Genomic DNA, 13,969 nt, shown 5'->3' on the forward strand with positions numbered 1-13,969 from the left:
TAGCACATGACCTACATGACACCACAGACTGAGAGCGACCGAGCTATCTTCCCTAATGACATAGAAAGGAAATTAACCAAAGTAGAATTTTGTGTCTTTAAGTCATGGGAAAATATCATTTGTAAAACCATAAAAATGATTCTTTCAACACTGAAGTTCCCAGCAAAGACCGCCTGGAAAGAGGAGAGCGAAGTTGGTCTCGTTACAAGCCTGAAATTTCTTTTTTTTTTTTGCGGGGGGTAGGGGAGGGTTCCACATGAATGATATCTGGCATGTGAGGAGAGAACTCGAGAGATGGTAGAATGCGTACATTCCTATAATTCTCCAAGCTCTCTTGGGCATAAAATAACTTCTACATATGGTTGATTTAAATTGCCTTTTTAAATTAATTTTTAAATATGCAAACTTGGGACAAGGGTTGAGATTTTAGAATAAAAGCATATAAAGTCAAAATACACTGTAAACAAACCTCAGTTAACTGATACAATACCTTGTTTGATTTGGACGAATTTATGGATTCCTCAAACAGGGTAATCAGTTGCAGTAAATACTGGCATATGTTACCAAAATAACAACAGCAACAACTACCACAGACGGAAAGCAGTAACATCGACAGCTAACATTAACTCATCATGTTTTGAGGCATTTGATTAATTTATCATGTTTTCTGAATAAGACACATGCCTTAACGCTCTGATGCTCCTGAAATCAGGATTCATCTTATAGTAAGTATGTTTATTTAATGAGTTTTTTCTCCCCCAAATCATTAAATCAATGTTCCATTTTACAATGGCTGTGTCTTAAAATTGAGACGTATAGTGATATTAATTTTTAACCAAGTTCATTACAAAGAAATCATGTAGTTAGAATACATAGATAAAGCACAGAGACATTTTAGTGGATGGTTGATGTCTGATACCTAAAGGTAAAATGGTTCCAAAATATTTTGGCATGCAGGTAAGCACCACCAAGATAATGTTATTGTAGATGTGAAGGGACCTAGGTGATGAAAAAAATTACTTATTCTTTTAATTTAAAAAAATCTCTCAGGAAAAATTTGCTGGAACTTCTGTTGATTCACTTCCTCATCTGACAACCACATTCATGTGAAAAGAGACTTTTCATCTCAAGTTATGAGATCTTTAATAGGTAAAGGGTTTGCTCATGACAGTTTGTGGTATTGTTAATGATAACACCTGGAAAAAGAAAGTTTTTACTTCTGTTGCAGCAATTATCAAAAGCAGTTAATTTTTTCTGGAAGAAAAATAAAGTGTCAGTAACAATCCCATTTGGGCTTACCAAAAAATATACAGACTATACATTCATAAGACACAAAATAAGAAATTAAAAAATATATATCAGAACTTAGGCACTAAAATGAGTACTGATCTTCAAAGTCATTTCTGGTTCTAACGTGGCTGATACATGTGGAACCACCCATAGGGCCAGTTTTAAAACTTCCCCCAGGGCCCATTGTTAAGGCATAGAAGAGACTCACTCTCATTACCCTAGGTTCACACAGACAATGTTGGTTCATCAAAAACAAAAGTATGATCCCACTTGAGTACCCACATTATTTTCCACACATGGCCCTCCATGACAACTGTCTGCTTCCAAAGCTGAAATCCACTGTCCTCTGCTAAGGGTTGTTCTCCCCGCTAAAGTCCCCTAAAGTTGACTCCAGGACAGGACCCAGTGCCCAAACCCGCACCTGGCACACAGTCAACACTCACTGAATACTTGAGATGAATAAATGCACATTAGAATACAAGGCAGATCTTTGGGCCCACTGAAGATATAGAAAAATATCTGTACTTCACTTTCCATTCATTTGCTACCTGTGATTATTCTGCAAGAATTCTAAGCCATGGCAGCTTTATTTTTACAAGGATGTTATCTCCCCAGGATGATCACTCTGAAAGAGATATTTACATCTAAATTCTAAGTTTCTGTTTAGTTAAACCCATTTCTTTATTGTCATCTCCATCATTTCATTTCCAAGACAAATTGGGCAGTGTTAGAGAGCAGGACACCTGGATGGCCAAGTCCAGAGGCAGACAAACAAGCAAAAAAATAATAAACCTCTTCCTGGGAGATCAGCTGTTTACCAGATAGAGACTCTAAGTAAATGTGAAAAGTTAGCAAATCTAACCACAAACACTACTTATAAGATTGATATCAGAACCAAACAACATTCTGTGGCTACAAAAAAAAATTTTTTTGGAACATTTCCAGGCTGTCACAGGATGATTCTGGTAATCTGGGAAAGATATTAAGGCTGCATTGCTATGAATGATGTTCTTAATAGTCAGAGTTTGGAGCTATTAATCGAATATACTTCAGCTAATGAGATAGAGCACTAAATAAAGTGCTGAAAATGTTCTATTATCTAGGCATGACAGTTTTCAATAGCTTTAAGTGAGCTGGTCTTAGGTCATCCATCTGTTCTGAGGTTGAGCACATATTAACACATACCACTGGCATCTCATTCCAAACCTCACCGACTAAGATTATGCATGGGATGTTCATCCTCCTGCCTAGCAAATGGAAATAAAAATCTACCTAGATTACCATTGTCCATACGATCAGCAGCTAAGCCAGCATGGTAATTCAGTCGTTCATTCATTCTACAGGTATTTATTAGGGGACTGCCATCTGCAGCTCTCTGCCAGATGCTGGAAGAAATGAGATGAGGAGCCCAAAGAGGTGTTAAGACACTGTGCCTGACCATCACAAAGCTTACAACCTGTTAGGAAAAGGAGTGAACCATGAATATGTGATTAAGTGGAGAAAAGAGTGATTTAAGGACAGAGGCAATCAGTCCAAAAGGAATCGGGGAAGGGGAAGTAAAAGTGAGTTAGGATGGTGAGGGGAAAGATACACAAGAGGAGTGACATCTGAGTTGAATGGTTAAAAAACAGTTAGACTGAGGGCTGGGAGAGGGTGAGAGACAGGGATTCTAGTATAAGCTGGGGGACAGGTCTGTTGCAGCTGTCAATCTTGTTTATGCTTCTGCAAGACTTCTTTCTCAACCAGGGCTATGCATATAGCAATGATTATTGTGTCTCCTCCTAACTTAGGCATTTTCTTTGAAGTTTCCCTGTGCTTGATGAAAGTGAGTAATGGTTGAAGAGGACTGTATATTTAGGAAGAACTTCCACCACCTACCTTCTTTATTTAGGGATGTCACTTTCTATCCTAAATTGATTTGCTTCCTGGCATGTACAGCAAATACAGACACAGCAATTTATGGACCTGGGCACATGATTGTATGTGGCCATGACTTTGCTTAACTTCTGCAAAAGTCAGAAAAAAAAATGCTACTAATTTCAGGATGCCCTTTTTGGTCATCTGGCCTTGCTCTTTCATCACACTGTCTTCCACATAAAGAGTTTTTGTTGACTGGTAGACTGGTTGGATGGTTGGTTGATTTTAACTTACAGAAAGACATTTTCTCATTTAAGCATACAAGTATAATGTGACTTTTCGGAGTAAGGGTCAGGCACAGACTTTGTTTAAACTTTGACAGCTTGCCTTCTGGAATTACATCATCTGCTCTGTTGGTTGAGCCTTACAGCCTGGTCCAAGCACCTTTCCAAATTTGGAAACAGAGGTGTATGCCATCGGCCCTGGAAAGAATAATGTTACATTAACTTCAGCCAGATGTCCCAACCTCCTTGAACCCATCTAATGGAAAGAGTTCTAGGAGTTTGCACTGTCTGCATTCCATAAGCAAATAACCTTCAGATTGTGACCTGTGTGGCCAGGATTAGCATTCATGTCACTATCCATGGGAGCCACTGAAGGTCAAACACAAAGTGAATGTACTAACATTGTGTGTTCATTTATGAGAGCCTTAAGTTCAAGTTAGCTGCAGAAAAGTGGTCCAATGTACTGAAAGAAAGAAAAAAAGTATTTTACTAATGTATAGGGGACAATAATATCATAGGAATTAGGTAATAAAATATGACAGTAAGAACAAAGAGATACTTAACATGCTTTTGAGTGGTGCCCAGAAAAAGAAGTTTTATTGTAGGAAATAATGGGTTATTCCAAAATTTAAACTATATTATTCATTGCGCAAATAAAAGTTGAATGATGATAGCAAACATACAAAGCAAAATTATCAAGTCTACCTCTGTGAAAACTTTCTTCTGTAGAAGCCTAATGCTTCTTAAGACAAATGGTCAGTAATGACAATGACTTCCCCACGGGGAGACAAAGGAATTCATATTTCATGAGTCCACAGCAGTATATAATAAAGATTATTCATTTTCTAAAACTGGATTATCTCTGTATAAAGTAAAAATAGAATAATAGTACAGAAATAAATGTTTTCAATTTAATAAAGATTAACGGGATGCTTGCTAAAGGTTGTATTGTCCCTCTATATAAACCATCGTATAAATCTGCATGAATACACAGTGTTATAAAATGAGATGCTAGTTTTCAAAATTACTAGAGAAATCTGGAACAGCTTGCACAGTATCATGAAAACATTCAATTAAAAAAAAAAACTGGGTAATCAAGATAATTTTCCAAATTGGTGTCATTCCAGGAAGACCAGACACCTCTTTTCCTTCATATGCATATGGGAACTTGGAAATGAATTTGCTGGCATCTCAACAAGTGTTTGTGATATTTTTATCACTGTTTTTCTTTTAAAAATGTGTGTGATGAAAACTGATCAAAGCACTAATTCGTCATTAATGCTGATCGGGTTGTGCAGATAAGATGCAAAGGAAAAACTCTAAACCACAATGATGAAAGATAATGTAGAGAAATTCTGTGAGGCCCTCATGGCAATCATTACCGACCTCTTTCTGCTTCTAACTTTGTTGAATTCAGGCTCACTCTCCCTCCCACCAACTCACCTTTTGCTGGTGCAGTTCCGGCCTCCTTCTCTTTTTTTGGTTCTGTGTGGAAAGTACAAGCACATTTTTAAAAGTATCTTAAAGAAAGTTTTTTCGAGGGTAAAGCTCAGTGGTAGAACATGTGCTTAGCATGCATGAGGTCCTGGGTTCAATCCCCAGTACCTCCATTAAAATAAACAAGTACATAAATAAACCTAATTACCTCCCCCAAACAACAACAACAAAAAATAAGATAAATACTTCTTAAAAATTGTGAATCACCCTTTTGTACACCTGAAACTTATATAATCTTGTACATCAACTCTACCTCAACTAAAAAAAAAATAAAAAAAGAAGTGTAACTTAAAAACAAAAATAAATAAATAAAGAAAGTTTTTTCTTGTGTGGTGAGCGATGCGGGGGAGGGGGGAGAGAAGAAATTAATGACAATAGAACAGATCATCAATGATGCTACATACTCATTTATTATGCTAGACATGAATTATGAATTTGGGAATCATAATACATAAAGAGTCACATTTAATTTCTAATAAAAGCAGTTAATAAATCTGATCATTTTGGAGAAAAGTGTACATAGAAACATGTGATGCAGATCTTGTCAAACTACACCTAGCTATGTTGGGACCACGTTATAACATGCCAGTGTGAAAGTGAGTGTAAAATACGGGTCACTTCACTGTAGACCCCAACAAGGGACAGAGTCTTTAAGGAAGTTGGACCCATGTAATGGTTCCAACAGTTTGGGCTTCTAGATTATATTATAGGGTATAAAATCTGCGATTGTACAGTAGTTTGAAAGAAAATATTTTGGTGCACATATTAATCTTCTTTGGTGAGTTGAGTGGCAATAAATGCAATACCAGAGCCATATCATCAACTATTCTCAGTGGAGACCTTCTGGTTTGCAGCTCTGTCTGTTTAGAATCATACTAGTTTATTTCCTACAAATGGTGTCTCACTTCAGGTATATGTGAGAAAAGAACTGTTTCAGCCAAGAATTCTCTCTTTTTTTTTTTTTTGACTGATGAATAGACATCTGAATCTTGGTAAGCTAATGAGGACAAATTCTATGTGGCCTCTGTGGCAATCATTACCAACCTTTCTGCTTCTAACTTTGTTGAATTCAGCTTCACTCTCCCTCCCACCAACTCACCTTTTGCTGGTGCAGTTCCAGCCTCCTTCTCTTTTTTTGGTTCTGTGTGGAAAGTACAAGCACATTTTAAAAAAATATCTTAAAGTGTTTTCTCGTGTGGTGAGCAATGGGGGGAGGGTGGAGAGAAGAAATTAATGACAACAGAACAGATCATCAATGATGCTACATACTCATTTATTATGTTAGACATGAATTATGAATTTGGGAATCACAATGTAGAGTCACATTCAACTTTCAGTAAAAACAGTTAATAAATCTGATCATTTTGGGAAGAAGCATACATAGAAACATGCAATATAGGTCTTGTTAAAATATATTTAGCTATGCTGGGGCCACGTTACAACAGGTGGGTGTGGAAAATGTGATATATATAGTATATCACATAATATAAAATGTGGGTATAAAATCTTTCTGCTTCTAACTTTGTTGAATTCAGGCTCACTCTCCCTCCTACCAACTTACCTGTTGCTGGTGCAGTTCCAGCCTCCTTCTCTTTTTTTGGTTCTGTGTGGAAAGTACAAGCACATTTTTAAAAACATCTTAAAGAAAATGCTTTATTGTGTGGTAAGCAATGGTGGGGAGGGAGGAGAGAAGAAATTAATGACAACAGAACAGATCATCAATGATGCTACATACTCATTTATTATGCTAGACATGAATTATGAATGTGGGAATCATAATGTAGAGTCACATTCAACTTTCAGTAAAAACAGTTAATAAATCTGATCATTTTGGGAAGAAGCATACATAGAAACAGGCAATATAGGTCTTGTTAAAACACACTTTGCTATGCTGGGACCACGTTATAACAAGTGGGTGTGAAAAACGTGATATATATAGTATATCACATAATATATAATGTGAGTATAAAATCTTTCTGCTTCTAACTTTGTTGAATTCAGGCTCACTCTCCCTCCCACCATCTTACCTGTTATTTTTGCAGTTCCAGCCTCCTTCTCTTTTTTTGGTTCTGTGTGAAAAGTACAAGCACATTTAAAAACAAATCTTAAAAAAAAATGCTTTATTGCATGGTAAGCAATGGTGGGGAGGGAGGAGAGAAGAAATTAATGACAAAAGAACAGATCATCAATGATGCTTCATACTCATTTATTATGCTAGACATGAATTATGAATTCGGGAATCATAATGTAGAGTCACATTCAACTTTCAGTAAAAACAGTTAAAAATCTGATCATTTTGGGAAAAAGCATACATAGAAACAGGCAATATAGGTCTTGTTAAAACACACTTTGCTATGCTGGGACCACGTTATAACAAGTGGGTGTGAAAAATGTGATATATATAGTATATCACATAATACAAAATGTGGGTATAAAATCTTTCTGCTTCTAACTTTGTTGAATTCAAGCTCACTCTCCCTCCTACCATCTTACCTGTTGCTGGTGCAGTTCCAACCTCCTTCTCTTTTTTTGGTTCTGTGTGAAAAGTACAAGCACATTTTTAAAAATATCTTTAAAAAATGCTTTATTACATGACAAGCAATGGTGGGGAGGGAGGAGAGAAGAAATTAATGACAACAGAACAGATCATCAGTGATGCTACATACTCATTTATTATGCTAGACATGAATTATGAATTTGGGAATCATAATGTAGAGTCACATCCAAATTTAGTATAAGTAGCTGACAAAGCTGATCATTTTGGGAAAAAGTAAATACAGAGATGCAATACAGATTTTGTTAAGATGTACTTAGCTATGCTGGGATCACGTTATAACATGCCAGTGTAAAAGTGAGTGTAAAATGTGGGTCACTTCATTGTAGACCCCAACAAGGGACAGTCTTTAAGGAAGTTCAACCCGTGTAGTTAACTAGTAAGGACAGTTTTAGCAGAGTTTGGGTGGAGACTTGTTTTAGGAACAGGACGTCAGTATTATACAATGAATATGAAATATGGCATGACAAGGGAAACTTTATAGTGGCCCAGTGACAGCTGCTGATCTGAAGAGCAGAAGGGAAAGGTTATGTCTGTAATGCCTGCAGGTTCTCGGTGTACTCAGTGCTGGCAAAAATAAGTCTGTATGTGCAAGAAGGAAACATAACGAAGAAGAAGCAGCTCTTCAGAAGAATGTCACACATTTAACACAGATTGAAACAAAACTAAATTTGAGCTTGCCCCTGTTTGAACTAAGACAGCCCTGAGCCTGTTTCATCTATTTAAAACACACAGAGATACTCCTCCATACGATGTAAGGGTTTGGACTGTGTGAATCTTGTATTCTTAGCTGGACAAAGAGCTCCTCTGAGCAGCTAGATTTCTCAAACCACCCTCCTGAAAATAATCTCCGGAGCAGAAGAGCTTTATATCCCCTTATAAATTCCCATGCAAAAAATATCACCAGCAACTGAAGCACCATTCAGTTCCTGCTTTCACATTGGCCAGGCTGGTCTACAGTGACCTCCCACCCCCTGCTTTGCACCACATGGTCAATTAAAGGAACCTGCCTTAAATCACATATTGTCTTGGGAGGTTCTTAAAGGATTGTCTGATGGTTCAGAATAGTGGTTATATCTTATTTTATTGTTCCCTGGACTTTATTTTATTTTCTATTTGGCTGTAAGCAACCTGAATACAAGGAAACATTTTCTGCTAGAGGTTCTGCACTACCTCTGGTATGGTGCATTTGCACCTAGCTATCAGTAAGTATTTGATGGATAGCCCTGTATCCTTCTGAAGGGTTAGAGCAGACAGAGTAAACAAACTTATGGTTACTGGAGTTGGGAGAAGGGGGTAAGAAGGGATAAATCAGGTGTTTGAGATTTGCAAATATTAACTACTACATATAAAACAGATAAAAAACAAATTTCTTCTGTTTAGCACAGAGAACTATATTCAAAATCTTGTAGTAACCTATACTGAAAAAGAATATGAAAATAAACATATATATGTATATATGTGACTGAACCATTATGAATATGAACATGAATATATGTATGTATATGTATGAGTGAAACATTATGCTGTACACCAGAAACTGACACACTGTAACTGACTACACTTCAATTAAAAAATAAAAATAAAATAATGAAGGGTTAGGGCAGAGTTGTGCATATGGTAAACATCTCATGAATAATTCTTGAATGGATATGAGTTTCTCATCTGGTTCAAGGAGAAGAGTGATGAGAGAGAGCACTTTGGGGTCTTCATGGGAAAATGCACAGAATTCTGGTTGCCTCCACGCTGGGGGCCATTTGGCTGGGCAGACAAATAGTCTGGACATTCTACTTGGGCTTGCCATGCTCCCAATTCTGTTCTCTTCCTTAGATGTTTGTGGACGTAAGAACATACTTCACCTGTGTGTGTTGCTGGGTACCACCTCTACCTGTCAAGGAGGGTGCTGGAACTTGTTATTGCTTGTTTTTTGTTGCCATCTGCTGGACAGCAGGGTGCTAAGGGCTGGAGAAGTTGACTGGTATTGAGCCTCAGAACTCCCCTAGGAGTTTCCGGAGGTGCTGGATGGTGACTTCGTTCAAGTAAGGAAAGGGGCGCTCATCTTCCAGGACTAAGGCAGGGTGACCCCACTCTCCCAAGAACAAGGTAGGCTTTGTCTGCCATTTGTTCTTTGTGAAAAAAACACTGCAAATCCTTCAGCCCCCACAATGCTAAAATATGGGTGTAACAATCATTTTTGGAGAACTTCAAAGGTTTTATAAGTATCCTATGTGCCATCCAAATCAGATTAACTTAGAAGAAAGTTACATAAACAAAACGTATTGTTATTATCACAAACCTGTCACCACGGTGGTTACACAACTTCTCCACAGGAGATGAGCTTTAGCTCACAGCTTCAATGGAGGACAAATGATGATGGGATGGATGTTCTGTATTTACAGCCCACACACAGAAAACAATGTTTTTACTCACCTTCTGGGGGTGGAGCTGGGGCAGGGGCCAGCACTTCATTTTCTAGAAATGAAAAGGGTGATGGAAATGTTAGTCTCGTTTGTCCCAGAGAAAAGCTATTTTCCACAGCCCCAGGCTGTGCTCAACTCCAGGCAGCCGTCTTCCCTGGGCTGACAAGAGCAGTGGCAGGAAAGGCATCAACCCAAGAACCACTGTCTTTTGGTATATGGTGTGAAGTGAGGATCTAAATGTGGTCAGAAGATATAGAGATTTCCAGGAGAGGGAGCAGTGTAGTGATGGACAGAGCGTGGATCCAATGGGGTCCACGTGTCCTTCCAAGTGTCCATCCACCTGCTTAGGCAGCAGGCAGGGTGTTTAATAGCACTGAGCCTGTTTCCCTTCCTGGAAGGAAGGACACAGCGACACCTATCTCATAGGCACAGGGTTGCTGTGAGGATGAGATAAGACAAAGAGTGCCAAGCATGTCCCTTAGAGCCCAAGGTACCTGTAAATGATAGCCCACTTGCCCCAGACAGCAAGGGCACTGCAGCATCTCCGACATTATCCTGCCCTCCTGAGACATACTTTCTGAATGATGGTGAGACCGAAGTCCTCGGGCTTTGCAGCGCTTCATTTGATCACAAGGCAAACCGCTGTTCTCTGGGAAACAGAATCAACCCCACTCCCAGTCTCACAGTCATTTCTGGACATGCATATGCCTGGAGTCGATTTTCACCTACATTTGTCTAAAATAATCAGAGCTCTGGTTTTGAGGTTTCATACCTGCCTTTGGATATCCAAAATTATGGAGCAGTCTGGCAGTGAGGTCTGTTAAAGAAGCTTCTAGGAAAGAATATCCTATGTCCAAGTAGCTAAAAGCATATCCCATAACCCATGGGCATAGAATTTCCCCTGCTGAACCCCCACAGGTGCCCCAGAACGGGAATCAGTGACGAGTATGTCAACCAGCCGCTCCTACTTCTGGCCAGGAAGAGGCCATTAATGAAGGGGATCTCTTTTTATTTTCTGTTTGATAAGTATCAAAGAAAAGTTTTTGTATTATAGGCACATTGTGGGATCCCCGGAGCCTTATCTCTGTCCAGATCTAGGATTTTCCACAGTTTCCCATAAGCAGCTCTTTCCAAGCAAAGACTTCACGAAAAGCAGTTTAGCCCCGCAGTCGTCCCTGTGTGCAGACCAAGCAGCCCACTTTAGTCTGGGCAGGCTGGGATGAGACAGGAGAAACAGCCCGCACTGCAACAGAAATCAAGAGAGGAGAGATACAGGGCTGCCCAGAACAGCAATGTCGTCTTCTTTTAAAAAATTATTATTACTATTATTGAAGTACAGTCAGCTTGCAATGCTGTGTCAATTTCTGGTGTGCAGCATCACAGTTCAGTCATGCATGTACCATACATACATTCCTTTTTATTTTCTTTTTCATTATAGGTTACTACAAGGTATTGAATATAGTTCCCTGGGCTATATAGAAGAAACTTGTTGTTTATCTATTTTATATACAGTAGTTAGTATCTCCAAATCTCAAACTCCCCATTTATCCCTTCCTACCCCCTTAGCAACATCTTCTTTCATCACTAATTTTTGGTGCTGGATATAAACTCCAGTTTATTGTTTAAAAACACACGATTACTGTATTTTCATTCAGATGACCACGAACAAGTATTAATATACTCATTACTAATGAGGAAGAAAATATAACCAAAGGAGAAAAGAGGTATCACCTTACAGACTGGCAGGATGTGATGTGGTTTGAACATACAGTGAAAGCACAAGTGTCCCCGAGATGACACACCAGAAACGCTTTCATGTCCACCACGTCATGGAAAGTATCTTTCCTGCCAGTGTCCACGAGGAGATGAAACCCTCAAAGCATTTTATTTTCAGAGATCTGAGTGCAGAAATGAAAATCTAACATTGACTTCTCGGCTTGGGGTGAGCTGCTGCAGCACATGGATATCAGAACACAGTGAGGAGCCAGTTTCTTTGACACTCTGTCTTTTGGATGGGGCCACTGTCATCCAGTGCCCACGGGCCTCTTCCTGGCTCCCTTTAAGACAAGTTTCTCTGCCTTCCAATCTCTTTGTCCCACCGCTGCGGGTCTGCTTACACCACCACTGAGTGCCGTTCTGTTATTCTACCTAAGAGGGTTTCTGCTGTCTACTTGGTTAGTTCTGCGCTCTCCAAGTCAACAGTCAAAGTCAATGTCGGCGGGCACCTCTTCCCTCTCTCTCTCCTTACTGCACCCCAGTGGCCCCTCTGCTCTAGAGCTGGCTTCTCTTTTTACCTTCTGACCTTTCACTGGGAAGGGTGATGATCTTCTCCCGAACAGACCTTTTGTTTTCCCTTTTCATGTGGCTGTGTCAGACAGACCTAGTTCGACTCTAGGCCTTATGAGCTGTATATTCGGGGACAAATCTTTAATCTTTGTCAGTCCTGGTGTCATCTGTGAAATAAGACTACTAAGATAAATGATCTCTTAGGGAGCCAATCCTATGTAAAATGCAGAGCACAGTCCTTGGCATGTAGACAGAGCCCTATGATTTATAGAAATTACTGTTAACATTCTTTGGCAATCTTGGTCTGTCTTTTTTGACATTTCTCTTAAGACTTCCAGAGCTGATTATTCCATTCTGTTCCCCTCCCTTATTCTCTTGGCATTCAGGACCACATCATAATACACCTTTTTATTCACTAATTATTTTAAAATTATTTTCCAGTTGTCTCCATATATTTGTGTTTCTTGTCCCTCCCAACTGAACAAAAACGGGGATCTTTCATTCTTTTCCTATCTCCCGGGTACCACATTTTATTGCTGCAAACACATTATATGCAGAATGAATTGATGAGAAAGAATTAAGAAGGGCTTCTATGGTGATTGCATATGGACTATCAAATTGGCCACGCTTTCCCAGCATCTGTGTAAACAAAGGCCCATTTTCTAAGGGAAGTTGTGGTTGCTTAAAATCCTGTTTGGAAAGTAAGGCCAGGGGTGAATTTTAATCAATTAAATAAAAGAGAACCTTCCTGGACACAGAAACTGTCGAAGTGCCCTGGATGTGAATTCCTCATTTCCATTGTATCTATAGCTCCAGTGTTCAACGTAACAGCCAGCCCCCAAATCAAGCCAAAGTGAGAATTTAAAGGGCTTAGTTCAACTTCCAGCAAATGCACAGAACGTCCATCATCAACGGCCAACTGCATCAGATAGTCAGAACTACAGAAATATTATAGGATATTACTGCTGGGACACTTTTAGGATGGTTGTGGCAAGTAGAAGTAGGAAAATGCAAGCCTGCCTGGTGAATAGGTAGAGCCAGAACTGTTCCTTCTTAAAATCATAGAAACTCTATCGCTTTACAGCCACTGAAGGAATAAATAAATAACAATGGCGTATTGGCCCCCACTGCATGCAGGACCCAATATACATTCGCTTTTATAATCCTTCCGACTTTATAAAGTCAGTACTCTAATTATCCCCATTTTGCAGATGGGAACTGAGACCCTGCAAGGTTCCACAGCCCACGAAGGGTGGAGCCAGTGTCTGCCCCAGGTGGGCCTGACTGGGAAACTGGCCTGGGCAGGCAGAGGCTGCATCTCCCTTCCCAACTCCTCCCCCTATGGAGGCAGCAGTGGGCGGATGGATTTTCCAGAGATCTTGCCACATTTTTCCTGCTGAATTCACTGGTCTTACTGTCATGGCCACATAGCATCATGCGGCTGTTTTGCTAAGGAACGGGGAGTGGCAGGCGCCCCAATCTCCTCCTCTCTGCAATGGACATAATAGCAGAAGCTATCTCAAGCGTTGTTGGCAGGAATGAATGAGTGAATGAGTCCTCAGGGGCAGGGAATGGGGTAGACATCTATAAGCTTTCTCTTTCTTTTTCATGGTTTCATCACTATTACCATGATTTCACTCTGACACACCTGGGAGAATGACACTCACGTCTTTCCTCACAGGTCACCTGCTAGGATTTGCCTTATTTCTAGGTCTGTGGGATGTGTCATGTTGGAACATGCTTGGAGCTGGGGGTGGGGGCTAAGGAAGCCTCTGGGAACT

The 13,969-nt window shown here is 39.6% G+C and overlaps 1 protein-coding gene across 7 annotated transcripts in view; it reads right to left on the minus strand.

The window, feature by feature from the left end:
* MYBPC1 (myosin binding protein C1) overlaps nucleotides 1-13,969 on the minus strand; it is a 124,702-nt gene that overhangs the window by 55,878 nt on the left and 54,855 nt on the right. For 3 of the 7 annotated variants that reach the window (XM_072973115.1, XM_072973114.1, XM_072973118.1), the window contains exons 3-8: nucleotides 9,913-9,954; nucleotides 7,422-7,463; nucleotides 6,956-6,997; nucleotides 6,490-6,531; nucleotides 6,028-6,069; nucleotides 4,875-4,916 (exon numbers count right to left, since the gene is read on the minus strand). In XM_072973115.1, coding sequence (XP_072829216.1) covers nucleotides 4,875-4,916; nucleotides 6,028-6,069; nucleotides 6,490-6,531; nucleotides 6,956-6,997; nucleotides 7,422-7,463; nucleotides 9,913-9,954 — 252 coding nt within the window. The remainder of the gene's footprint in view (nucleotides 1-4,874; nucleotides 4,917-6,027; nucleotides 6,070-6,489; nucleotides 6,532-6,955; nucleotides 6,998-7,421; nucleotides 7,464-9,912; nucleotides 9,955-13,969) is intronic. The other 4 variants (XM_072973116.1, XM_072973117.1, XM_072973120.1 and 1 more) reach the window with 4 other exon arrangements.

This window comes from Vicugna pacos, chromosome 12 (genome assembly GCF_048564905.1).
Source record: "Vicugna pacos chromosome 12, VicPac4, whole genome shotgun sequence".
Classification (NCBI taxonomy): domain Eukaryota; kingdom Metazoa; phylum Chordata; class Mammalia; order Artiodactyla; family Camelidae; genus Vicugna; species Vicugna pacos.